At 39.8% G+C, this 26,822-nt stretch overlaps 1 protein-coding gene across 3 annotated transcripts; it reads right to left on the minus strand.

Moving 5' to 3' along the window:
• Nucleotides 1–846: 846 nt before the first annotated feature.
• FBXO30 (F-box protein 30) lies at nt 847–18,377 on the minus strand. 3 transcript variants are annotated; one of them, XM_025422494.3, is made up of 3 exons: nt 18,212–18,377; nt 7,652–9,704; nt 847–2,962 (listed from the first exon to the last, which is right to left on the minus strand). In XM_025422494.3, the coding sequence occupies exons 2-3, from the start codon at nt 9,686–9,688 to the stop codon at nt 2,759–2,761; spliced, it is 2,241 nt and encodes a 746-aa protein (XP_025278279.2). In that variant the 5' UTR covers nt 9,689–9,704; nt 18,212–18,377; the 3' UTR covers nt 847–2,758. The 3 variants fall into 3 exon arrangements, with proteins under 3 accessions (XP_025278279.2, XP_025278280.2, XP_025278281.2); XM_025422495.3 differs by lacking the exon at nt 18,212–18,377 and adding an exon at nt 17,097–17,233; XM_025422496.3 differs by lacking the exon at nt 18,212–18,377 and adding an exon at nt 16,912–17,073.
• Between the last annotated feature and the right edge of the window lie 8,445 nt (nt 18,378–26,822).

Here is a 26,822-nt window from a genome sequence, read left to right on the forward strand (position 1 = left end):
TCCAATACCACATCATTCAGGAGAACAGCTGGCAAGTCCCAGGCTCCTCTCTAAGTTCTCATACTTAACTGTGAAATCAGAATCCCCTGAAGGCCTTTATTAAAGCAGACTTACTAGTTTCCACACCAGAGCTTCTGGTTAGGTCTACAGAGAGACCCAAGAATCTGCATTTCTAACAAATTCCCAGGTGATGCTGATGCTACTGGTCCAGGGACATTTTGGGAACCTCTACTGTAAATAATCTGTGAATCTCAATAGACAGAGAGAAAGAGAAGGGCAGAGAAAGGGAGTAAGTAGATAAAAGGTGATACTGTAGTTACTAAATTAATGAAAAGAGGGAGAGAAGGAGTGAGCAAGATGCATTCTAAAGAGAGAAAGAGAAAGACATGCAGTTCTGGCAAAGGAGGCAGCAGATAAAAGTGAATACAGATATTTTCTTCCATCTTGATACTTGCCCTTTATCTTGCTGATTAGAAAAAACTAAGAAATGAGCAAAGAATGACAATGACATTTAAATGACATACAAACCTTTTCACACTTAAAAGGCTAGATAGATTTGTTCCCATGACAAGTTTTAGAAAAACAGTATCGCCAGAAACTCTTCAGCCTTTCAATACTCTTAGATGGGACTACTTTCAGGAGGACACTGAAAGGGCACAGAAAGTTAATTGAGTTTTTCATATTAAAAAAAAAATTCTCACCAGTAAAACATGGGTGAGCAATGATAACAAACAACTCCTACAATATGCAGAAAATCTACTTAGAAACACTGCATTTGGAATCTTTCAAACAAGTATTAAAATTTTATTTAAACAAAAGTTTTTCCTTTTAAGTTACTGAGCCACATAAAGGAAAAATATTAATTTTATTAGAATTTGAACAAATGTTGCACAAAGAAAACATTTTAACAAAATCATATGGTGGCATAACAAACAAAAAAGAAAACAGCCAAAGATGTGTAAAAGAAATATAAGGTGGAAAACTGTTAAATATCTCATGATCCAGTGTAGAAACAAGGAATCTAAACTTAAAAACCAAACAAGCACAACCATAAAACAAAACATTAATGTTTGTGCTATCCTAACCAGACACATTCTTCAGCAAAACTTGGAAAGGCAGTTCTCTTAGAGTTTTTTTATCTTATTTCTGACTTTTTCAGAAATAGACAATTTATATAATTCAATCTCACAGTTGAAAGTTTAAGTACTGAGAAATATTCTAACTGAAATGATAGGTGAGACAAAGTAATTGATTAGTCTTTAATGCTATATTTTCAACTGTAATAAGGGCTTGATCCAACCAAAAGGAGTCTTAAGCAGTTCAGAGTCCTTCTCTAATGCCCAAGGAACACATCTGCCCAGTTTAACTGCCATAGTGTTGTTACCCTAGTAACAATAGAGCACTCTCAGGGACTAATGTAGCAAGAGAAAACACAATATAAGTTTGATATTGTATAACAAGATAACTTGTCATCCATTTTAGACTACCAAATACTGAAAGCTAATTGAAACAAATTATTTAAGTATTCCCCAATCTTTGAAATTTATTTCTAAATATTGATATATTCATTTTTTTAACTGACCACATTAGGTTAATAATAGTGTAAATCAATTTGAAAACTATAATACAATACTTCAAAAATAGGACTCCGAATATTTTTCTGTTATACCTTAATCTTCACACAAAGATGCAATTCTTACATTTTGGTAGAGAAGTAAATGGGAAATAAACCTGGAAATGGTTTAAGGAAACTGTCAACAGAGACATATTTTTCCATTTCATGATTGTCACTTTACAAAGACCCCAAATTTCACATTGTTAAATGTCTTAAAATAGTATCAGTTGTGACTTTTATAAACATAAAAAGGCAAAAATTCTAAATGCTTAGGAAATAAAGTTAAGCCCTTTGCATTCTGATTATTTGAAATTTATTCATACAATATGTCCAATCTGAACTTTAAATGAGGTATATTTTCTTCTTTCCAATATCAAAAACCTAGCAAATATATCATACCATGAACAGTTTCAAATTTAAATAAGTTCATGCTTTTTGTTGGCTTTCATTTTATAAAACACATTGCTAAAAGTCTTTGGATGTGGTGTCTTAGAAAAAAAGGAAGTTGCATGTGGTCACTCTGTATAAGAGCTGCAAATACATAAGATGAAAACACTTTTGTGGGTATTTTTAAAACATGATAAATGCATTACCAAACATTAGTCATGATTTTAAATATTACATAAATATATATTAAAGATCATCAATGTATCAACAATTGTATAAGGGGAGCACTAAAATAAAAATCCTTTGATTTATGGCAGTCCTTAAACAATTGAATGTCTTTATCTGAAAAACTTATGCTGCAAAAATTTGAATCAAAGTTTTGCTTTCTGAATGCATGGGTTATAACCCACAAAAAACATGAGGGACAAATTGGTCAGGATCTTGTTAGTTTAAGAAACAAAAAATTTAAAAACCAAAATATGCACACCATTAAAAATACTAATTCTGAAAATTATGCAGCTAAAAATTAAATCACCCTGTCCAGCAAGTTCCAAAAATTTCACACATTTCAAACATTAAGGCAACTTTTTCCCAACTAAACAGTACTTTATAAAAATATATGTCACTTCAAAACATTATATACATAGTGGCAATAAATTTAGCTAGTTGTAATCTTTAATACATTAATAAAGTGTCACATATTACAAAGAAATTATACTAGGTGCTTGCATGTGTGTGCAAGTAGAATTACAGTTTTTAAAGTACAGGTTTTAAAACTGAGCGGAGTGAACGGCCCTCTTTAGTGAGTTCTCGTGTCACACACATACATGGCAATGGGATGGCTTCTTCCCGTTTCTCTACAATATTGTAACTGCATTTCTTCAAGTGGTCAGCCATGCTTAGGATGTCAGCAAATTTCCATTCATTTACAGAACAAAATGCAGTGCTGAATCGCCACACCTAAAAGAAAATTCTACTTCAGATTTAAACAAGTCAATTTACAAAAATCAAAATACACTTCTTACTCCACCTGCAAACATTTCTACTGTTAGAGAAATATCCTATAAAGTTCCAAGTAGTTAGCTACAAAACTGAAAAGGAGTAAATCCATTTGGAGACAAATCTGTTTATCAAATAACTATAGAATAAATCACTCCTATGATATTTTAACTTCGATAAATGCAATAACCAAAAAAAATAAATGAAAAGCAAAAATCGACATTAAATACTACATCCAACTTGGCTTATAAAGTAATTTTTTAAGAAATTTTGAGAGAGGACCCAAGTGGAGAGAGGGACAGAGAGAATCTCAAGCTGACTCCCCATTGAGCATGCTGAGCCAGACAAAGGGCTCAATCTCATGACGTGAGCCATGCACCAAGCCACCCAGGTGCCCCTAAGCAATTTTTTAAAAAATCATAACCTTGTAAATTCAGAGGTACTTCCTAAAATAATATATTACACACTCTTCTTTCATCCTATCCAATTGGACATATAGAATTACTCAGAGTCTGGAGATATTGATGATACACGTATTATTTTTTTTCTGAAGTTTTTCTTCCATTCCTATTATACTACATGAAGTATACTAAAAAAATACACTAATATGGGGTGCCTTGTGGCTCAGTTAAGTGTCTACCTTTGGCTGAGGTCATGATCCCAGGATCCTGGGATCAACCCCACAATGGGCTCCCTTCTCAGGATGAAGTCTATTTCTCCCTCTCCTTCTGCCCCTTCCCCTGCTCATGCACTCGTGCATGTTCCAATAAATAAATAAAACCTTTAAAAAATACACTAATATTTTGCCAAAGTGCCTTATCATTCCACTATTTATAAGCACTAAAGGTACTTAGTAATATTCATGAGTACAGGTATTTCAATTTGTTCAACACGTTTCTGAAAATTTATATAAAACGCTTTTGTAAAATGAATCTTACTTTATTCCAAATCATTGTAAAATGCCATTTCTAGACAAAAATTCAGCTACCATCCCTATTCATGTGTCTGTTGGTAAAAATATGAGCTACTTCCCCTTTAGCCAGCTCAGCAACTCTAAGTGTTGAAACAATGTCATCTTATTAGTCCAGCAATGACAGTTGTGGCCTCTTCTCATCTTTACAATTCTAAATATAAAGCTACCCAAACACAGGTAATAAGCACAAATGGAGGACAGACCCAGGTACAAGCATGAATGGGACAGATGAGGCCTAGGCATCCTAGCTAAGCTCATCACCAGGCAAATGTTAGCGCACACTTAATGCCCAGTAAACAGCAGATACTCTAAGAAAGCAGTCACGGATTTGAAGAAAGCCTTCAGCACTCATTAGACTGTCTCATGAAAGGAAGGTAATGCCTTCCAAGGTGGCCAGATACCTTCAACTTCTTTGGGAACACTTATTTTTCAGCTGGCAACAGAAATCACCACTGTTCAGCATAAAAGGTACTTACTCCCAGTATTCCTTAGGGTTATTATATTGATTATGCCTACTGTAGGGTTCTTTCCCAGGAGTCCATGAAGGCCTAGAGAGTAGCTACCAATAGACATTACAGATATCACTAGCCTCCCTTACAATTCCCCATACCTAAGAAACTATAGGAAGAATTAGGAGTTTTGTTAAGCCTCAGCAGAACAAATTCATGAAAGATTCAATCACGGCAGACAGCCTCCCCACTTCCACAAGAATCTGGTGAAACACTAAGAAAAAAATGGATGATTCCCATCTCCTGATGGTTTCTTAATAATGGGCCAATTTTTCATCCAGAAGTATTCCTCAAGTACTTACTTAGTGCCCACTACATGGCAGTGAGGTTCTAGGCAGCAGATATTTGGTTCCCAGAGAGTCTCACTTCTCAAGGACCTTACAGTCCAATGAAACCAACAATTCATCAGTGAATTATGAAACAGCATACAGAGTGCTCTAGTAGGGGTATGCAGAGTAGAAGAATATATTGGAGTACAGAGCAGTATACCTCCCTGAAAGCTTCAGGGTAGGGTTCCAGAAGGCTTTCCTAAAGAAGTAAGATCTGTAAAATGAGCAGATGATGAACACCACAAACTCCAGAGACAGGTTTCCTAGATGTGAATCCATCAATTGGTTGGACAAGTTACTTCAGCTCTCTAAACTTCAATTTCTTCATCCATAAAATAGAGACAGAGTAAATAGGTTAACAGAAGTCTAGGATATTGCAAGTGTTCAGATGTAGGAAGCACATCTGAAGGCCCTAAGAAAGAAAACATCAGGAAACTGTAAGTAAATCAACATAGCTGGAATATGAAATAACAAGAAGAAACTGAAGAAGTAAGTAAGAACAAGATTATTAAGTCTTAAATGGTTCATTAAGGAGTCTTTCTCTGTCCCAGAGCAATGAACAAACATAAAAACTATAAAAACTTAAAAACTATTAAAAACTATAGTGTAAGAACTGTATTTATGAAAATATTTATCACTCTAGTCCTTATATAGAGAGTATGTTGGGAAGTGACCCAGTTAGGAATAGAAACCCAGTCAGGAGACAGAACATGAGAGACTCCTAACTCTGGGAAACGAACAAGGGGTAGTAGAAAGGGAGGTGGGCAGGGGGTGGGGGTGACTGGGTGACAAGCACTGAGGGGGGCACTTGATGGGATGAGCACTGGGTGTTATTCTGTATGTTGGCAAATTGAACACCAATAAAAAATAAATTAAAAAAAAAGAAACCCAGTCAGGCTATTGTGGAGAGAGAGTTGAAGAGGACAGAACTAGGCAGTGGGAACAGTAAAGCAAACCTGAGGGGTATGAAGAAGGAAGCCTCAGGAGGGTTTTATGATTACCTAGATATGGAAATAAAGGGGGAAAAAAGAAGTCAACCCTTACTCCCAAATTCCTAGTTTAGGCAATCTGATAAATAATAATGCCACTCGCTGAGATTAAGAGGGACAGAGGGGCACCTGGGTAGCTCAGTGGTTTGAACATCTGACTCTTGGTTTCAGTTCAGTTCATGGTCTCAGTGTGGTGAGACTGAGCCCCACAGTGGGTTCTGTGCTCAGTAGGGAGTCTACTTGACATTCTCTCTCTCCTTCTGTTCCTCCCCAATGTGCACAAAACTCTCTAAAATAAAATAAATCTTTTTTTTTTTTTTTAAAAAGAGGAATAAAGATGCGGAGTAGGTTGGACATGCTGCTTTTGATGAACCTGTGAGATAATCAAGTGAAGATGCTTGTATATAACACTGTGGAGTTCAGGAGAAAGTGGCCAGGATATGGATGTATGAGTAATCTGTATAAATGATGATAATTTAAACTCCAAGAGTAGGTAAGATTTTCTTGCAGGAATAGAATCCCTAGAAAATATTTCATCTCATAGGTCAATATTAGTGGGCAAGGACAAAAAGAGATCATGTTCAAAGTACCCCATCTCAAATGGTAGAAAGATACCAAGTTATCTGTATGTGTATACACACATATACACAGCAAGTATAAAACTTTCTGCCATCAAAATTCCCATTTGGGGAAAAACATAATAAAATAAATAGTATATTCAAATTGTTGGTCAAAGCCTCAGAAGAACACAGATGATGATGTAGAATTCTGAAAAACTGGAGCAATGAGTAAAAGTCTGAGAAAAACTAAGGGTGGTAAAAACAAAGCCAGAAATTTGAACTCTGCAACCAAAGTGAAATTTGGCAAACTTTTCCTACTTTATAAAATGCAAAATGTTTATATTCTAAAATGAAAAACTCCTGCAATAAAATATATTTATAATGACTTCTAGTTTCGATTAGTGCCTCAAACAGAAAGTAGACAAAAGTAGGGGTGCCTTTCTGGCTCAGTCAGTAAAGCATATTGACTCTTGATCTCAGTGTTGTGAATTTGAGCCCCATGTTGGGTGTAGAGATTACTTTAAAATATAATAATAAATAAAAATAAAACAAAATAAAATAAAGGTGGGCTAAAATGGATTTTCACAAGAGAAAAATGGTGGAACCAGGACTTGCTGCCAGATCTGCTACACCTACAGGTAATGCCTCCAATATGCAACACTCTCTTGTACTCTACTAAACCCAGAGTCCCTACCAATATCAAATCTAACTACCCTACTCTTACCTCACTTCGACCTAACACTTTTCCACATCCATCATGTTTTCTAGCCCCCAAATACTCCATTGGTCACTTACTAGTAGTAGCAGCTATAACTCTTCTCATTTCCCTCTTTTTAAGTTCAACCTGAAATACTAAGTTCTAAGAAAGAAGTTGCTAGGAATGGAAAGAAACTGCCAATTATAAGCAGCAGAAAACCTCTTCTTGCTTCTTCCATTGTCCTACAGTGAAAATGTTTCAGATGGAACTCAAATTAGAAGGCAGTTAACACAGACTCAAAAGGAGTTGTTACAGAAGAACGGAGTATAGAACTGCTCAACTGAAGTAACAGAAGTGGCCTTCTTCATATTAAATTAGAACCTAGTACTAGGATGGCTGTAGTAAACATGTGATTATGACAAAAATTCTAGTTTTTCATTAATTATCATTATTTTTAAAAAGTCTGTTGAATTAAAGTATAAGTTTTAAAGGACGGTCAATTTTTCAACAAGATTTTAACTTTATTAATTCTGCAACATTAAGTATCTACTGTATGTCAAATAAGGGGATGATATAGTTAAGATTCAACTAACCTTTTCTTTTATTTGCCATGACGAATTTCCTTCTGGATACTTCCTTTTCCCCCACTGCAGTATGACCATTCCACGAGACTGAAGCAGGCTGCCACATACATCCCTCATTAACCTGGATACACAGGAGAGCTGGCATAAACTGAAGCCATCAAGAAAGCCTGCAATATGTTGTAGGACCTCAAAAGGAAGACTACTTAGATGGTCACTATGTAATCCCAATACACAGTTTCTAGCAGGCTCTACTAATACTGTAGATACACATGGTTGAACTCCAAATGACCTCAAATGGCGGTCATGTATAATCTTTGCTCCTTGTGTTGATGGACAAAATCTACGCTGAGAATAGGTACAACCATAGTATGCTAAAGGACACCTCTGTTCCATCCAGCCATTGAGTCCAGCATGAATGTCACCATGCACATTCTTAAAATGGGAAGAAAATTCTTTTCTCCTAAATAACTGTCCACAAACAAATGTAAACATTGAACGCTGCTTGGGTTGGTACCTAGCAACACACTCCAATACTAAATCCAGCCCAAGTGTCTGAAAAGGACTTGGATTTGAAAGCTGTGGGTTGGCATGATCACAAGCTGAAGCTGAAGCTATTTCTCCAACCATTGTATTTGTAGCTAATATTGCAGATGGAAGTGAAAAAGTCTGAGTCCCAAAGTCAATGTGATAAACATCAACCATGCGACTATCAGATATACCCCTCCCACCTGGAGAATCTCCTAGACAAAAGAGCAATGCTGCTGTAATTAGATCTATTCCTTGGAGGCCCATTGGATCTTCTGCAACCTCCAAATCTGATGTATCTACTGCTTTATCCTCTTTTGGTTTAGACCAACAGGAGTTAGAAAGAAATTTGAATGGAGGATGACCTAAAGATAAGACATCAACATTCCTCAAGTCTCCTAAATCTACTTTTCTCCAACACAAAGCTCCTTCATCCCCATCATCTGGCATGAGGATATGCTGAACTGTGCCATTAGGCAGAGCACTAGATGGTAGTGCTTCCCTAAGTTGTGCTGCTACTGAAAGTGAACTGGAAGGTGGTGAGGTGCCATCTGATGCTATACATTCTCCATTTGTTAAGGTACTTTGTTTTGAATCACCATATAATTTCTGATTTTGGTCCATGGCCTGTGTACATAGATTTTCCAAAGAAAAGCCATTACAAAGAGCAGAAGTGCCATAAGAACTGGTATTCAAGTCACACAATAAATCACTGGAACCATTTTGTTCACACTGGACATCCAGACTTGTGTTGTTATGGTCAATTCCACCTACTGCTCCTATCTCATCGTCATAAAGGTGGTCCTGGTCGTTCAAGTGTCTATTCTGCAAGCTTCCCCTGGCATTTTGCTCTTCATTCATTTCACTTGGGGAAGTGCAAAGACTTGTACTTAACATGCCAATGTCTCTTGTGGCAGTATTCAGGATATCTAAAGCAGCTGCCAAACTTCTGGTTGTTTCTACAGTAGCTTGATAAAGTGCACCGTAAGATTCTTCATCAACAGACACCAAACCATTAGCATGTGGTATTTCTGGGACACTTGATTTAACTGAGATTTGTTCTCTAGGTTCTGATACTTTATCAGTCGCTTTTGACATCATGGTGGCTACTTTGAGAGACTCTAAAAGCATCCTTTGGTCTTGAAGGGCCAAGGCCATATCTAATTGTGCCACTTCATCAACATCTCTGCTTAGATTTTCATATGATTTCCGATCTGCATAACTAACTGGCCATCGGTTCCACTCCATAGTACAGCACACCACACTTGCAGGACACATCTCTAGATGTTCAGCAACTTTATTTCGAGCCATTGTAAATGGACATCCGAAGTCACTATTTAAGCAAGGCACTCGTTCATATGGACATAAAAGTCGATGCTCATCAGCTTTACAAGAATGGAAAACTGCTCCACACACCAATGGACAACCAATCAAGTCGCAGGAAATCCCAGGTTCTGGTCTGGTCATACACCGTCTACTGACACAATTCACACAGTGTGAATGCTGCAGCTCCTCCTCCATAATGGCCAGTCCAACTCTAGTTGTTGAGATGGAAAAAAGAAATTAGGCAAAAAGTGGTTAATTTTTAAAAACTGCTGAATAACATAAATCAAGTCATAAAGGTATAGTGACTTATCTTACGATGAAATATATAAAATAAGCATACTAAACAAGTTTATTTTACATATAATCAATTTATCTTGAAACAACTTGAGTACTTCATATCAAGTAACAATGCAAAAGTTCATTTCTATATACCATATAACAACATGCCTAAGAGGCCAAATGTTTCAAAATATAATGCTTATTACAATTCTAGTATACTGTGTAGTATATAAATTGATGCCCAAAACAAATTTATGCATATTTGACTTTTATTTTTTATTTATTTATTTTTTTATATTTGACTTTTAGATTTCTTTTTTTTTTTAAAGGGGGAAGCTATTCTTTTTTTTTTTTAAGCTTTTTATTTATTAATGAAAGGCACACAGAGAGAGAGGCAGAGACACAGGCAGAGGGAGAAGCAGGCTCCATGCAGGAAGCCTGACGTGGGACTTGATCCCGGGTCTCCAGGATCACGCCCTGGGCCGAAGGCGGCACTAAACCGCTGAGCCACCCAGGCTGCCCTGACTTTTAGATTTCAAAGAATGCTTTAGCTTTCACTTTTTCAGTTTCAAATAAACTGATTCTGAAGCACTCCATAGTACACTGACCTCATCATATTCCTAAGAGAGAATGATCTGAATTTCATGAATATATTTAACTAAAACTACTAGAAGTTTTCTTTTTATTCCCCTAAATACAGGAATTCATTTAAGATTTCATCTATTCATCACTCCTACATATGCCTTAATACATTCTACACCAAATCACCACAGTAAGCCTTAATTGAAACAAACAGGGAATTTACAAAATACAAGTTCCAGCTCCAGTTCCTGGCTATGCGCAAATCACTTACTTCTGAGGGCCACAGTTTCCATTCATTCATTCAACACCTATTTATTGTTTAACTACTATGCACTGTGTTTGGTTTGGCAATATAATGATTAGTCAGACATGGTACCTCCTCTCAAGGAGCTAGAGCAGGAGGTCAGAGATACAACAGTAAAAGTCATGTCATGTTATTATGTGATCAATCTGACAAAAGTAAAATCAGATTAACACAGAGAAGATAATTATCACTAAGTGTAGGGGCTTGAGAAGAATTCATAGTAATCTTCAAAGATGGGAAATCTTAAGCATGGAAGGAGAGCATTGGCAAGGAAGGGAAGTATTGAATGCTGAAGCAACAGCATATGTAAATGGAGAAAAACAAGTAGCAAAACATGATCAGGAAACCACAAATTTCCTAGCATTGCTGGATCACAAGGTGTAATGCTAGGTAGCTGTGAGAGATAGGGCAGGATGATAGAAATAAAGCAAATCATGAAGACTGTGCTATATGTTGCTCTAAGGAGTTCAGACTTTAGGTAACAGGAAATCACTGTGCAGTATATCAGCACAATATACTGATTTAAATATAAGTACTAATCCTATTCAATGTGTTTTGGTCTATAATATTCAACTTCTTTATTGGCTTGTTCCTACGAGCAGTAAAAATTTTAAAACTATTTCATTTTTTAAAACCTAAATAATAAAACAGTATCTCCCTCTACTATTGTTTTTCCTTTTCAAGCTTCCAGAATAAAACCAAAAACCAATTAAAACAACAACAAAAACCCTTCATACCTCCCATAAGCTCTACAGTCCTCTAATCTGGCTTTCTTTTGACTGCCAGTCATTAAAACTTCTCTGAGATCCTCTGAGCTAAATCCAAAGGGCATTTTTTTTTTTTTTTACAGACTTCATTATGACTATTCCCTCCTTTTTGAACAATTTGTCTTTCCTTGGGATGTTTTATTTCCCTGGTTTTCTCCCTACCTTTTTGGTTATTTCTTAATCTCTTCTTCTAAAATGTTCCTCCTCAGAAATCATGTCATTTCTTGTTCATTCTATACATCCTCCCTGGGTGCTCTCAATTTCTCAAAAGCTTCAATTACCACCCATATGCTGAAAACTTCTCTATTACCCTTGCCCAGATCCCTCTCCCAAACTTCAGATCTCTATAGCCAAATGAGACAGGCAACTCATCTCAATATTCCCCAAATTAAATTACACTGTAATAGACAACAATTTGCTGGGTAAATAAGTCAATTCTTAGCCTGTTTTCATCACTTCAATGCATACAAGATTCCTAATTCTCTGACATATTTTTCCACAAGTGCTCTCTGGGTTCCAGTTGGCTAATGTAAAATAATTACTCCTGAAATTGCTATTTATTTTTGTCCAGTCCAGGGATGATTTCCTCGAACAAAAACAAAATAACAAAAGTCTACCTCATATTGTTAGAGCTCTACTGATTAAGTAGAGAAGTTCTGAGTTGATATTATGGCACTTACTGATAATAGGGGTGGGGGGGGAAAGGCATGCATTTAAAAACAAAATTATATTTTTAAATTGTGTTTAAAAATTACAAATTATGAATCTGAATACTTCTGAATGTTTATAGGTTAAGACAGAACCCATAAGTTAAACACAGACATGCTAAAGAGTCACAGTAGAAGATATGACAGCCTAATGACGACAAACATTTGTAAATTAAACAGATGTTAAAAAAGAAACATTAGTAAGAATTAAGGCGAATTTTACCAAGTGATTAGATTATGAAAGCAGCTGTAGTGTTCTTATTTTGCAACAACTAGATGGAGTTCATCTCACATGCTGAGGGTTATAAGCCTGTTACTAAGAGAGAACCTAAAAATACAAGCAGTTCCGCAGAAGTGACCACTGCTCTCGCAACTTGTAGGAACACTTTATGTTATGGCACATCATATGACCACACTAGGCCGAACACATCTCTGAAATATCACTTAATTCAAAGTGTTTAAAATAGCAACTGCTATAGACAACTAAGTTCAATGTAAAACAGCAACAAGTTTGAAAGGAAGACATAGAGGGCTCTCAAGCTTCAAAGTAAATAGTTAATTCCACACTACTCCCTTCAGAATAAGAAAACTGTTTTAAGGGCAGCCCGAGTGGCTCAGCAGTTTAGCGCCGCCTTCAGCCCAGGGCCTGATCCTGGAGACCCGTGATGAGTGCCAGTTGGGCTCCCTGCATGGAGCCTGCTTCTCTCTCTGTGTCTCTCATGAATAAATAAGTGAAATATTTTTTAAAAAAAGAAAGAAAACTGTTTTTAAAAAATAAAAATATCCACAGCAATGAGTGCACAATATCTCTTTACTGAAGCAGACTTAGAAGGAAAAAAGAACACTAATTTGTACCAGTTTTCTCCTGTCTCCAAATTTCTCACTTAATGTTCTTTAATCCTCATAACAACCAAGAGCAAACTGAGGTTCAGAGAGGCTGAAGGGACTTGTCCAGGGTCATCCCCTAGTAAGTGGCAGAACTAGGATTTCAATCTGGATCTGGATCAATGCACATGGACAACAACAGATACGTTTACTCATAAAAGTTTAAGAAAACAGGCAGCACTTCAGTAACTGGTGATCCAATTTTAAGATGTTATTTGAGGAATGGAGATTACACAATTTTGCTTGTAGTTTATTCCAACACTTAATCACCCCTGTGGTCAAGAAAGTCTTTTTGGCTCTCTGTGATTACAATAGCACATAGCTTTGCTTTGAATATCAGTTTTAAAGACTATTTTTAAAATAACTTGCATTTGAAATAGTAAAATTTGCAGAAAAATATAAATTTAGCCATTTTCAAGACAGCTAGCTATACAAAGAATCAAGTGTAATTCATTTTACAAGTAAATATATTAAGAAATAAGTTAAGAAAATGGACTAGATAATAACCAAAGAGTATTCTGGGAATAAAACCCTCTGCTTCAGAAATTAAAACTTTCAGATCCATCCTTTTTCTTTTTTTTTTTCTTTTTTTTTGATCCATCCTTTTTCTAATCAAGATCATTATCAGATTAAATATGCCTCCATAAAGTATCTTGCAATTGCTCATGAATTCTGTGAAACGAGTTTAAAACATCCGTCCCTGATATATCAGTTGAACACACAGCAGGCCCATCAGAAAACATGTTGCTAAAACTGAGGCTTCAAGTTCAACAAAACCTTAATTTAAAACTCCTCAATATTAAGTTTTCTTAAACTCTCTTGAAAACGAATCTTAACATCTCTATAGTTTACACTTAAATTTGAGCAACTGGAAGAAGTCTCATTAGATTAGAAAATATTTGTAAAAAAAGTAAAAAAAAAAGAAAATATTTGTAAATGATTAAATGTCTTACAATAGTTTCAATTTTTTCAAACAGAAATTCTTGGCCAATTCATACTCTGTGACTGACAAGCAATCCATAAAAATAGCTTAAGACATGGCATTGTCCCATACAGTGAAAGGAGGCCTTGTTATTTAAAGCTATTTCTATACATAAAAATAATTGCCTTCAGAAAACCATTTCTTTATTTTTCCAGATTCGTTAAAATAATTAAGGAGATAAATAAAGCATTGCAAGTTAGTGTGATTTTAAAATATGCTAAGTCAAGTCACTCAAAGTACTCAACACAGCTTGCTGCTATGTGTACCTCTGTCAGCAAGACACATGCAAAGATGGGCGGCGCCCTCCCACCCCATAACTCCTGCCTCAAATCTTTAATCTCAGCCCATATGTTACTTTCCAAATACCAAAGACAAAGGTATGGATCTCATACGATGCTGTGTGCTCATTACACATCGTATATTTCCTTGGTTATACTAGTCACAACTAGTCATTATCCTTTAATATCTACCTCCACAGGAAAACTATAAGCTCCATGAAGGTGGCAGAACCATCTCGTTCTCATCCATTCCTATGTTTCCTATATTCCAGACTGTGCCTAATTGGAGCTTCACTTATTTTAGAAAAATGAATAAACGAAAGATTTATACTATAATAAACAGGCAAATGGATTCCAAAACGAGATTCTTGATTTCATGGAAAACTACATATACTTCATCAAAAAATACAATTTTACAAACCTAGTATTACACAAATTAAGTCAAAATTACCTTATTGTACCAGCTATAAAAAGTCTATAGTGCTCAAACATTTACTGAGTTCCTAAGTCATACATTCCAAGCATTATATATAGAGTAAGATAAACCGTCTATTAAAAAAAGCAAGTCAAAGGGACAAGGAAATCAAAGAAAGTTCATTTCAACCTTCCATTATCTTAAAATCTTAAAAAATAGTCATAAAAGGCACAGAAGTAAACATTTACTCGTATATTTTTCCACTATTTTAACTCCCTAATCAACTGTGTGCTCTGGTTACTGGTTACTTGGATATAGAGGCATCAGTTTCAACAAGAAAAGCAGAGGTTGAGGTGTCCACACATACGCACGTGCCTAAGTAGGTACAGGGCTAAGAAAAGCAGCTCAAAAAAGGAAGTGGCATCAGCCAACTGTTTAATATTGCAGTTAATATGGTACTAGATGAAACAATTCTATTCTATGTTGCTTCAATGTGAGGCTGAAATACAACTAGACAGACCTGTTCAATTAGTTAACACAAGTCTGTGACTGAAATTTTACATTTAGCAATCAGTTATAAGCTCCTCTGAGTAAGTCTCATCCTTCTTGTATAGTACTAGAGTAATACAATTAGTTGTACAATTAATATTAAATACAAACACCTGCTGGGTGATTTGCTGACCAAATGCAGTTTTAAAGACCACAGCAAATCTATAACCTCAGCTGGACATCTTATTTCACTGGTTTAAAAGGGGTGTGTGTGTGTGTGGCTGGGGGGGGAGGGGGGTGCGGTGACTAGGCAAGATTAAAAAATCCACTACCTTAAACTCCAAACTCAAAGCACTTGCACTCCTGATGAGTCCAAAATGGCTAAGTGGGTTACACTGTATTCATTCCTTTTATCAAATTTTAGCTCTTTTTATTTATAGAATGACGACCTAATTATATGGAAAATTGTCAAATGTTTCCCTTCCAGTTATGATATAATCAAAACATATACCTTCTGTGTCTAAATATGGTCATGAGTAGCTAATTCCAAAGTGATAGTTCTAACTACTTGCAATGTTCTCCACTAAATAAGCAAATGAAATTATTACAGACTTACATCAGAACTTAAAATAATATTAATATTTAATGCTTTGGACTAGAACCTGTTTGCGTCGATCCTCAGATAAAAATAATACACCTAAATGGTGGTACTCAGCTTATTAAAATGGGCAGCATGGCACAGGGGAAGGGGTTTCCAAGGGATCTCAGCTTTGTGACCTTGAGGCAATTACTCTACTGTGAAAACAATTTAGAACTCTACAGAGATTGGTTATGTGTATATCCAACAGGATACAGTCTAATACTCAGAAAAGGGATGTACTCACTTTACACAACAGCCATGTTTATGTAGGCAAAGCTTTCTGTAAAACTATTTTTTATATCAGGTCATTTCTACTTGTAAACCTTATAAAAAGCAATTGTATGAGAAAATAACCTATTAACATAGTTAGTTAACATTTTCCAATGAAAAGATGTACCTTTTTTTGTAAAGGATTTTCAGAGACTGGATTTTAATTGAGGTATGCTTATCTGTATTTAACTATCTAGCTACCTACAATGTAAAAACCATGAGCTCAATGCCAATCTCACATATTTCATCAACCTGAATTTGAAATTAAATATTTTACATAGTCTATGATTGAAGACTGTCAAAGAAGCCAAATACCTCCTTTGAATGAAACAAACAATCCTAGGAACTCAGTTAAAAGAGTATCCAAAAAAAAAGGAAAAAAAAAAAAAAAAGATGTATCCAAAATCATACAAAGTAGCATAGGACTTATCCCATTAAAAGCCACATTTCAGTAATACAGTGTATCAAATAGTAAACACACATTAACCACACCCACGTGGTGACCTCAAAGTACCTGCCTAACTGTAAGTGTTATTTCAAAGTGTTATTGTCCTTTAATAGGTATTTTATTATGACACTTTGTATTTTTTTAAAAGTGTCCAACGCTAGAGATGGAGAAATACTGGACTGAAATAAAATACCCAGCACACCCAGAGTGCATAAAAGTTTGCCTGTATCAAAAAACTTCAGTTCTCTGAGAACATTTACAAAACTCCACCGAGTATTTCCAGAATCACACACACACACACACACACACACACACACAGAAACCTTATGTCACTGCATTAAAGTACTAGATAAAAACGAATCGGCAACTTACACGTTACCAAAACACCATGTTATCCCCGATTAAGCTTCTGGAGTAAGAAACTGTGACTAAGCATAAAGAACAGTGATTCAGCGGAAACTGTACACCGAAAAACTGGACCCTTAGAAAAATTCTTAATATAAATAAATAAAGTATTTTCTTAAAAAAAAAAAAAAAAAGGGGGGAAGTGAGAGCACCTAGGTGGCCCGGTCGGTTAAGCGTCTGCCTTTGGCCCAGCTCACGGTCCCGGGATCCCCGGCGGACCCCACGGGGCTCCCTGCGGCGCCGGGACCTGTTCGTCCCCCTCCTCTGCCTGCCGCTCCGGGGTTGTGCTCTGTCAAGTAAAAAAAAAAAAAAAAAAAAAAAAAAAAATCTTAAAAAAAAAAAAAAGAAAAGAAAAGAGAAATCCTAAACATACATTTTATGCTATTCTTTTCCCTTTGCTGCGTTGAAAACCGGAGTGCTTTCCAAAACGGTAATAAATACGGGCAAATGCACAACCTGCTCCTGTAACTTCTTAGGTCTCTAAAGGATACACCACGCGGTACACGCACACGCACGAATAGTCCAAAGAGTCTGGGAAGTTTGTTTTTATTCAAAGTTTTAAGCTTTAGCCTACGCTGGTATCAGAATGCCCATAAATAGCGTCATCTTGGATCCGAGTCAACAAAGCAGTTGTGGGATAAAAGGTCAATCCCTTCCCAACCATCCTTTATCTGGGGCTTACGACACGGCTCAGAAAGAAAAGCAAGAGGCGGTCGGAGTGCGGGAAGCGCGGCCGAAAACCGACTCCGGCGGCCGGACCGGACCCAGCGCGCGCCCCGCCGCCCCCTCCGAGCACCCGCCGCAAAGAGCAGCCCCCGGCCCTGGCGATCAGGGAGTTTCCCTTTAGCAGGGGCTGAGGCTAGGACGGCGGCCGCTCCCGCTCGCCACCAGGAACGGCAAAGTCACCAACTTCTCTCATCCCGGGGGACCGCGATGGCGCGTCCCCGCCTTACTTGGACCGTCTGTCCCGTCACCCAAGCTCCCGAAGGCAGAGGGACCCGACGCCGGGTTCTCGAGGTCCCGAGGGCTGCCCGAGGGCTGCCCGAGGGCTGCCGGGCCCCGCCCCCCCCGCCCACAGACAGGCCCGGGGACTCGGGGGTCGGTCCCCGGCCGCGGGTCGCCATTTGCCGTCCCTCCTCGGCGGGCCTCTGCTCGCTCGGCGCAGGCCCGGCCCTCGGGACCGACCCACGGCCGCGGGCCTCGCACGGCCCGGCCGCCGCCTCCGGCCTCCCCCGCCGGCCTGCCCCGCCGGCCTCCCGACACTCACCGCCCCGCGCGGCCGAACCGCGGCCCAGGCCCTGCCTGCCGAGGCCGCCGTGCTCGGCTGCTCCGCGCGGTCCCGGCCGCTCCGCGCCCCGCAGCCCCGCGCGGTCCGCCTCCTCCGCCGGGCCTCTCAGCCCCGCCGGGCCGCCGCCTTTTCTCCTCCCGGCCGGCGCCTCCGCCACCTCCCCCGGCGGCCGCCCCCCTCAGGCGGCCCCGCCCCGCTCGGCCCCGCCCCGCCCCGCCCCGCTCGGCCCCGCCCCCCAGACGGGCTCGGCCCGGCCACCGCGGCGGCCCCGGCGGCGGCTGCAACCCCGCGGAGACGCGCACGCTGAGCCCCGCGGAGACGCGCACGCTGAGCCCCGCGGGGACGCGCACGCTGAGCCCCGCGGAGACGCGCGCGCCGAGCCCCGCGGGGACGCGCACGCCGAGCCCCCGCGGGGACGCGCACGCCGAGCCCCGCGGGGACGCGCACTCCGCCCTTGGATACTCGCCCGGAAGCTGCAGGGTGGGGTCCCGAGACTCTGGGGCTTGGCGCGTCTGGGGGGTGGGGGGTGTTTCCGCGCCCACACTGCTACCAAGCCCTCTTGGACTTTGGGATCTTGTATTCCTAGAAGGAATCGTAGACTCGGAGTTCGGGAATTGAGGAACCAGGCCCATGTGGACTGGCGTGTTTAGCTCCCTAAATTGTAGGATAAGCAGCCAGATCCCTTAATTCTCGGTGCGGTTTCCCTTCCCATTAGGTCATATTGAGGAGGCAGCGGGGCAGGTTTCTTTGCAGGTCGCTGCCACGGGCCTTCCTGCCTGCTAACCCAATGCACCTGAGTCCTGCAGCTCAGTGTCCCTTGCAGGTTCTACCTATCCCGGGACTGAGCTCAGACCAGGACTGAGGCGTCGCGGAGCCTCACTGGGACGCAGGCGGGATAGCCCAGCAAGGTCTAGTTCCGTAAGGGCCTGGGGCTTTCTGCAACAAGGCGGTCTGCATGGAAAGGTGCCTTGAATGCCACTTTCGCAGAAGACTTTACAAATGACTGAGGATTAAAGAAGTATCACGTGGCCATGCCAAAGAATTGGGGTCCATATTGGGGCTCATTGCTGGGCCGCTACTACCAGCAAGCCTTGGTCTAAGGCCAAGAATCAGATTCAGAATCGTGGGGGGAGGGGGCATCTCTCATCCCCTCCCCATAGACCAGTGTCCATCCCCTGGGCTCCTGCCCAGTACCAGCAAGAGACCTATTTTTGATAGAAAATTACTAATCCTGGCCTTGCGGGTGGAAGCAGAGACAGGAAAACACTGTTCTGTAATCTTTTCTATGGCTACTATTTACACCCCCACCCCACCCCCCGCCAACCGGTATGGCTTGGAAAAGATCACACATAATTTGCCATTCTCCTGAGAAGTGACTCTCGGATATTTAGATTTTCAAGACCAGTATAAAAAAAAAATCCCAAACTGAAGAAAGAACTTAAATTATTCGCTCTTATTGTGTTATTGTGCTAAGAAAAACGGTAAAAAATGGCACTACTGATATTAATGATTCATTTCATACATGAAAGGAGATTTTAACACCATTAGCCAGTACATAATCACAGAATAAAGGTCAGTTCTTTAAATGAATAAATTTAGCTTTTTGAGAAATTCAGTCTATTTTTCTTACTTTGTCAAATTTGCTTGCGAGTCCAGAGTTTGAGAGACAGAGAATGATGCAGAAAGGACAGTGAAGCAGGCAGGATGACGTGGTGGGAGAATACATGGGGGCTGCTACAGTCTTGCCTCCCTCCCTTGCTCACTATCCTGGATTGAGTCACATATCTGCCCTTTGCCTCAGTTGCTCTCCTACAAGATGAAGTGCCAGAATAAATAATCCCTAGAGCCCTCTCTAGCTTTAAAACCTCATGATTCCATGATTGTACTTACTGAAATCTGGGGCTTTTCCCTTTACTGCATCACCGAGCTGATACTAGGTCACCCCCTCAGGCTGAGTCACTCAGGCTGTAAACTTCAATCCTCTTTACCCTTTCTATCTCAGTACTTTTCCATGCCCAGCAATCCAAAACAAAACAAAACACAAAACACACACACACACGTACACAAAAACCCCTTTATTCCTGTCTTTCACATTTATTCCTAGTTACCATCCTAGGCACATTTGGATTTCTGCTGTTCCCTACCAGTCATTCCTCATCTAGTGTTTCCCCCCTCAAACCCACCACTGACACAGTTCTTCCTAAGACATCCTTTTCATAATGTTATGTGTCTATTCAGATATCTATAATGGCCAGGGCCCATTGATAAAGTCTCAACACCTGCCTTCAGTGGCTCAAAGAACATGTTTCATTCTAGCCTGAATAGTTTCCTTTTCTTCTGCATCAAACACCATGCATAGTACAGTTCCAGGTCACCGGTGCCCATGTAAGGAAGGTCAGGCACTTCCTCCTTAATCTCCAACCCCATGTCCTCTGTGAAAGACTGCTATAGCACATACTATTGATTGTCAGCACTTGGACCTGTGCCTCATGGCGGTGTTACCAGTCTTACAAATGTATGTCAGCTTACAGAGGATCTCAAATCCCTGGAGGTGTGTATTGCATTGGTTTTGTATCTCCCCTCAGTATCTAGTATCCTACCGTGCATACTGTGGATACTTAAGGAATACTTGCTGCTTCATAAACAAAATATGTACTCTACTCCTTTCATCTTATCCCCATTTTCATTTTCTGTCCTATGTTCTAACTCCTTGGATAAACTTCTCTTAGTGCCCTTTCTAAGGGAAATGTATCTAAAACATCAGTGGCAATCAGAGAGAATGCCACAAGTCACAGGTTTCCTCAAATATTCTCTCTTCTCTAGTATATACACAGTTGACATGGACTTCTAGAACAAAGCTATCATCTGTGTGGCTTAATCTCCCAGAGGAGTGAAAGGAATCCTGGAAATTTAAAGTAAAAAAGAGGTCTTGCTATAGGACATTGTTAACATTGTCAATCGTGTGCGTTCTAATGTTTCACACCTGAGTTTCATGATAAGGAGTAGGTAAGTTTGAGCTACCTACTGCCTCAAAAAAAGGAGGACCTTACAACTCCTCCAAACACACTCTGCAGGCTGTCTTGCACTGGTTTAGATGGAGGCATAGCTCCTAGTGTTTTGTTTTGTTTTTTTTTTCTAGAGGCCATTCTTAAGATGGGGGAGATAATGAGAACCCTAAGAGTATAATAACATCACAAAGGGAAGTACAAAGCCTGGGATCCCTGGGTGGCGCAGCGGTTTAGCGCCTGCCTTTGGCCCAGGGTGCGATCCTGGAGACCCAGGATCGAATCCCACGTCGGACTCCCGGTGCATGGAGCCTGCTTCTCCCTCTGCCTATGTCTCTGCCTCTCCCTCTCTCTGTGTGACTACCATAAATAAATAAAAATTAAAAAAAAAAAGAGAGAGAGAGAAGTACAAAGCCTAAGCACCAGACTAGACTGTAAGAGAGAGAAGTTGCCAGAGAATGCAAATTCTGTTGATAAGGCAAATTCAACAATCAGAAAAATTGTTCTTCCTTTCGTTCAATGTCAGGAAAATAACATCAACATACAAGAAGGTTTTCTTTCTTAGACGAGCCTATGCTCAGGTAGCCCAGGGACCAAGGCAACAGATAAGTCTGGACTGAAGTTTAAGTCATGTACTAATTAAGGAAAGCATCCTTGGCCAGAGACAAGTGTGAGAGGGTGGGGGATGATTTCAGCTGTGAAATCATGGGACAATTGGAATTCCCAGCTGGAACTGCAGTGGGAAATATCCTTCCTCTTTTGTGATATGCTTGTAAGGAATTACAAAAAAGAGCCACTTTGAATCACCTAATTGCCGGAGTTTAGAATCTAATAGCTGTAATTATATTTTCTATATAAGTTTCTTTGAGGTATGTAGAATATGACAATTAGCATAAATTATATGGTAATTTAGAAAGAACCTACCAACGATAATATTCATAACCCCAAATCAACCTTGCAGCTGTAGGCAAATAGAGGAATTTGAGCCAAGGAGCCATGGAATGTTGGAAAAAGTAAAAAATCCAGGTACTGTTTTTTTTTTTTTTTTAAGATTTCATTTATTTATTCATGAGAGACACAGAGAGAAAGAGAGGCAGAGACATAGGCAGAGGGAGAAGCAGGCTCCATGCAGGGAGCCCGACATGGGACTCGATCCTGGGTCTCCAGGATCACACCCTGGGCTGAAAGCAGCGCTAAACCGCTGAGCCACTGGGGCTGCCTGGTACTGTTCTTTTATAGCACAGACTCACCTTACGACATTGTTGAAATTATGTGCATTTAAATGTTTCATAATTTCAGTTATTATAATAAGACATTAATATAATTCCTACCACACAAAATATACATCCATTGACCAAATAAACACACAAATACTTTTGTCCCCAGAAAGGCTGTTGAGTACCTGCACTGTGTTGTGTTTACATTTCAGGTAGCCACCACTAGGTTGAACCAAATGGGGCAGGAGCCATAAGCAGGCAGCCTTCTCCCAGGTGGGGGTAATAAAGAAGTAGTCTCAATCAGTTGTCTACAAATATAAATGTAACTTTAAATATTACCCCACTCCCAAATGTGCTCTTAGGTTAACAAAGTTAATTTCAATGTATCAATTTCACATTATTCACAGAAATTGTATATAGGTTAGGTATCTGGGAAAAACCACTTTTAATTTATCCTGGAAATGAGCTCACTGTTCAGTGCTCATACCCTCATCTCTGTTCAGTTGCAGAGGAAGCAAGTTGCCAGCCTGCAGCTCCCTGGCCTGCTAGTAACAGGAAGTGGGCCGAAGGCACTTGTTGGGATCAGAGAAGCACATTGTTACAAAGTCGTTACTTAGTTCTAGCCCAGAGCTACTGCTGCCTGAAAATGGAGCAGGGAGTGTTACCCTATCTTCTGATTATTTTTGTAAAAGCTCCTGGAGATTTAGATAATTGTGTCAAAACCACCTCATGTTGTTTTTATTTTTTATTTTTTTTGTAAGCCTGTGTGGGGGAAGATGATCAACCTCAAAAAAGCCTACATCATCAGCAACCCTTGTTTTCTTAACTCACCTGAAAGGTGACACAATATAAGTCCAGACTTACTTCTGTGGGCAGCCAATCCTCAAGCTATTTGAGTCTCATTTCCCTCTGGAGCTAGATAGTCTGTGCTCAGATGCTGGCTTTTCTATTAGTGGCTTATCCTGGGGCAAGTGCTATAGAGTGAATGTTCATGTCTCTACCTAAAATTCATATGTTGCAGCCTTAATCTTCAAGGTGATAGTATTAACAGGCGGGGGCCGTTAGGAAGCCGTTAGCTGATGAGGGGAGAGCCTTCATGAATGAGATTAGTGTTTATAAAAGAGACCACAGGGAGCTCCCTGGCCATTTCTGCCACATGAGATTATAGTGAAGTGAGCCCTCACCAGACACTAAATCTGCCAGTGTCATGATCTTGCACTTCTCAGCCTCTAGAGCTGTGAAAAAAGAAAAAAAAAAAAAAAAAAGTCTGTTGTTTATAAACCATTCAGTCTGTGGTGTTTTGTTACAATAGCCCAAAAGGGTTAAAACTAGGTAATTTGGGGCGCCTCGGTGGCTCAGTGGTTGAGCGTCAGGCTTTGGCTCAGGTCATGATCCCAGGATCCTGGGATCAAGTCCTACATTGGGATCCCTGCAGGGAGCTTCTCCCTCTGCCTATGCCTCTGCCTCTCTCTGTGTGTCTCTCATGAGTAAATAAAATCCTAAAAAAAAAAACTAGGTATATACATAAGTTTATATATAAAACTTAACCTCTATCTGTGTGCCACACAGACTCTGAGATGGTCCCAAATGATCTATGTCTCCTAGTAGGCACACTTTTGTATAATCTTCTCCACCTTGAGTATGGGCAGGATCTGTGACTTGCTTCTAAGCAGAATATGTCAAAGGCTTTGGGTTATCGTTTACAAAAGATTATGACTTTTGTCTCCCTGGTGGGTTCTCCCCTTACTGGCTTTAATGAAACAGGTCACCATGCTGGTGAGACCCACATGACACGAAAGTGAGGGCATCTGCTGGACAACAGCCAGCTAGGAACTGAAACCCTCAATTCAATGTTCCAAAGGAACTGAATCTTGCCAACAGCCACGTGCATGAGATTGGAAACAGAGCCTTTCCCAGTCAGTCTTCCAGCTGAGACCTGAGCCCTAGCCAACACCCTGACTGCACTCTTGTGAGACACCTTAAGAAGAGGCCTCATTACGCCATGCTCTGACCCATAGAAAATGTGATATAGTGTTTGTTGTTTTAAGCCACTATGTTTGTGGTGTATGTTTTCTGTTGTGTAGCAACAGAAAACTAATATATCACACCTTACCTTTCTCATCTCTAAAATGGGAAAGATAATAGCACTGCCCGCCTGCACCCAACATAGGCTTTTGTGCAGCTTAAATGAGTTCATTTAAGCTTGAGCCCAAGTGAAATGCTTAGAACAGTGCCTAATGCATATGAGCACTCAGTAGTGTTGTTTGTCTTTTCTTCAGGTAGATCCTGGAAGTAAAGTCAGGCATCCTAGCAAGGAAGGTATAGCAGACAGAAGCTGAGAGAGCTGTTTCAGTGCTGCTTCAAACCCATGTGACAAATTATGACACCGTGTTGGACAGAGGGAAATTCATTTCCACTTGTGTACCGTCAAGGGCAACTTTGCTGCAGAGCTGGAGAGAGCAGCAGGGTTACCCGTGGAAGCCAGGGGAGCCATGTCCTCACAGAGGGCAGAGACTCAGGCTCTCTCTCAAGCCGATGGGCAATGAGGAAGAACCTAGGCAGAAAATCATCAGTGGGCTTATTTTTGAGCACATGTGACAAACTCCCTGTGAAAACCCAGAAACCACTAAGCCGGCCTGTGAGATCACCCTCTGAAGAGTAAAATATGCCCTACCAATTGAGATTTGTAGCTGAATCCTTCCATTAAGGCTTGTTGTGTCAGTCAGGGAACCCCAAATGACCTAGAAACAGGGTCTGTTGTCTATCTTGTGTATTCCTATATCCCCAGAATCCAGGGGAAGATGATAGTTTATGAAAAATAAATATTTACTAAGTGACATTTGTCTTACCCCAATATTTATAAATTGTTATCACTTCCTACTTTGAAATGACAGTACCATTTTCACAGATCTTTCTCATGCCTGACCTTACACTTGACAGTGAAGGAAAGAGAATGCATGATAATACTGGGCCAGAACCTCACCTGCCCACAGCTACTATGGTACATTTCCAGGAGCAATGGCAAGCTGATCTTGAAGGTGTGTGCTTCCCACTCCAGGGAAATACCCGAGGTGGCAAACTAAGTTAATTTATCTTGCTAAAACAGATAATTTCCTAAATAAATAAACCAACATTATTTTCATTTCTCTTTAGTTATATAAACAATTCAGAATGTATTCAGAGTATGGAAGATGGGGCTGGAGAAAAAAAAGTGTGTAAGCAAATCAGTAATTATGAGTTGATACTAATGATTACTCAAGGTGGATCAAGTCACTGCCCCACGAAAAACTCTATCACATAAGTCTTAAAAATAAAAATGCAAACTTTAGATAGTTTTCTCATTAGAAGAATTACATGTCTTTTAGAGGATGGATGAGAGAACAGAAAGACCCAGAAAGCAAGAGTGGGCCTTTCTAATTCTCTTTCCAGTATTCAAAGGATTGAAGGGTAAGAGTATTGTCCATTTCTAAAGGTCGATAAAGCTGAAGCTAATATCTGGTAAATAGCCTGCTGGTTTCTCTCTGGACTGACTCTCCCTTGAGGGAAACAAAACCTGGGAAGAGATACATGTCTTGTCCTCTTCCTTAAGATTGGTAAGTCTGAGGTGTACGCAGCTGCGGGACACAAAATTACCCATGTGTTCCTTTGATGATTATGATGTCTTCTAGAATAACTTAATAAAAGACAGATAACCCTGGAATAGGTAGTACTTTATCAGGGATTATGGACATTTGGTGGCAGCAGCAGATCTGAAGTGTGGGAATGGTGGATTCTCAGTGACTCAGGATGGTGACAAGGACCAAATGGGGAGATGCAGGCTTCCAAATTTAGCTCTGAAATTTCACCTCCTCTTCATTCCACCTATGAACTTAGGTGAGAAACTAAATCTTCCACCCAACCACCCTAAATCCATATCTGTTTCTTTCTTTCTTTTTTTCTTTTCATCTGAACTGTACATTAATTCCAGTATAATCAGAACTGGCATAGGATAAAATTCTGACATCACCCTGCCAGATTTGCCTGGATCTTCCTGGACAAATTTTGTTCTATGTAGATGTTTTATTGAGTTTCTTGTACACAAAGGAAGAGCCAAAGTTAATTGCCCCTGATATCCTTCTCACAGAATTCCTGGAGCTAGCTTCACTGGCATTTTATGTTCCCCCAAGGCATTATGACTGTTCATATCACCCATATTTTGTAAGTAGGAAGGACAGTAAAATCAATTTCTGAGCCAGGGCCTGAGTCTAAGACCTGGCTCCCACACACTGTGATTTAATTAACAAGACATTGAAAACAAACACAACTCACACAAAAACTAAATTATCCCTAAATTGACTTAAAGATCACTTATCAGATGCTTAATTTCAT

Source organism: Canis lupus, chromosome 1 (assembly GCF_003254725.2).
Source record: "Canis lupus dingo isolate Sandy chromosome 1, ASM325472v2, whole genome shotgun sequence".
NCBI lineage: Eukaryota > Metazoa > Chordata > Mammalia > Carnivora > Canidae > Canis > Canis lupus.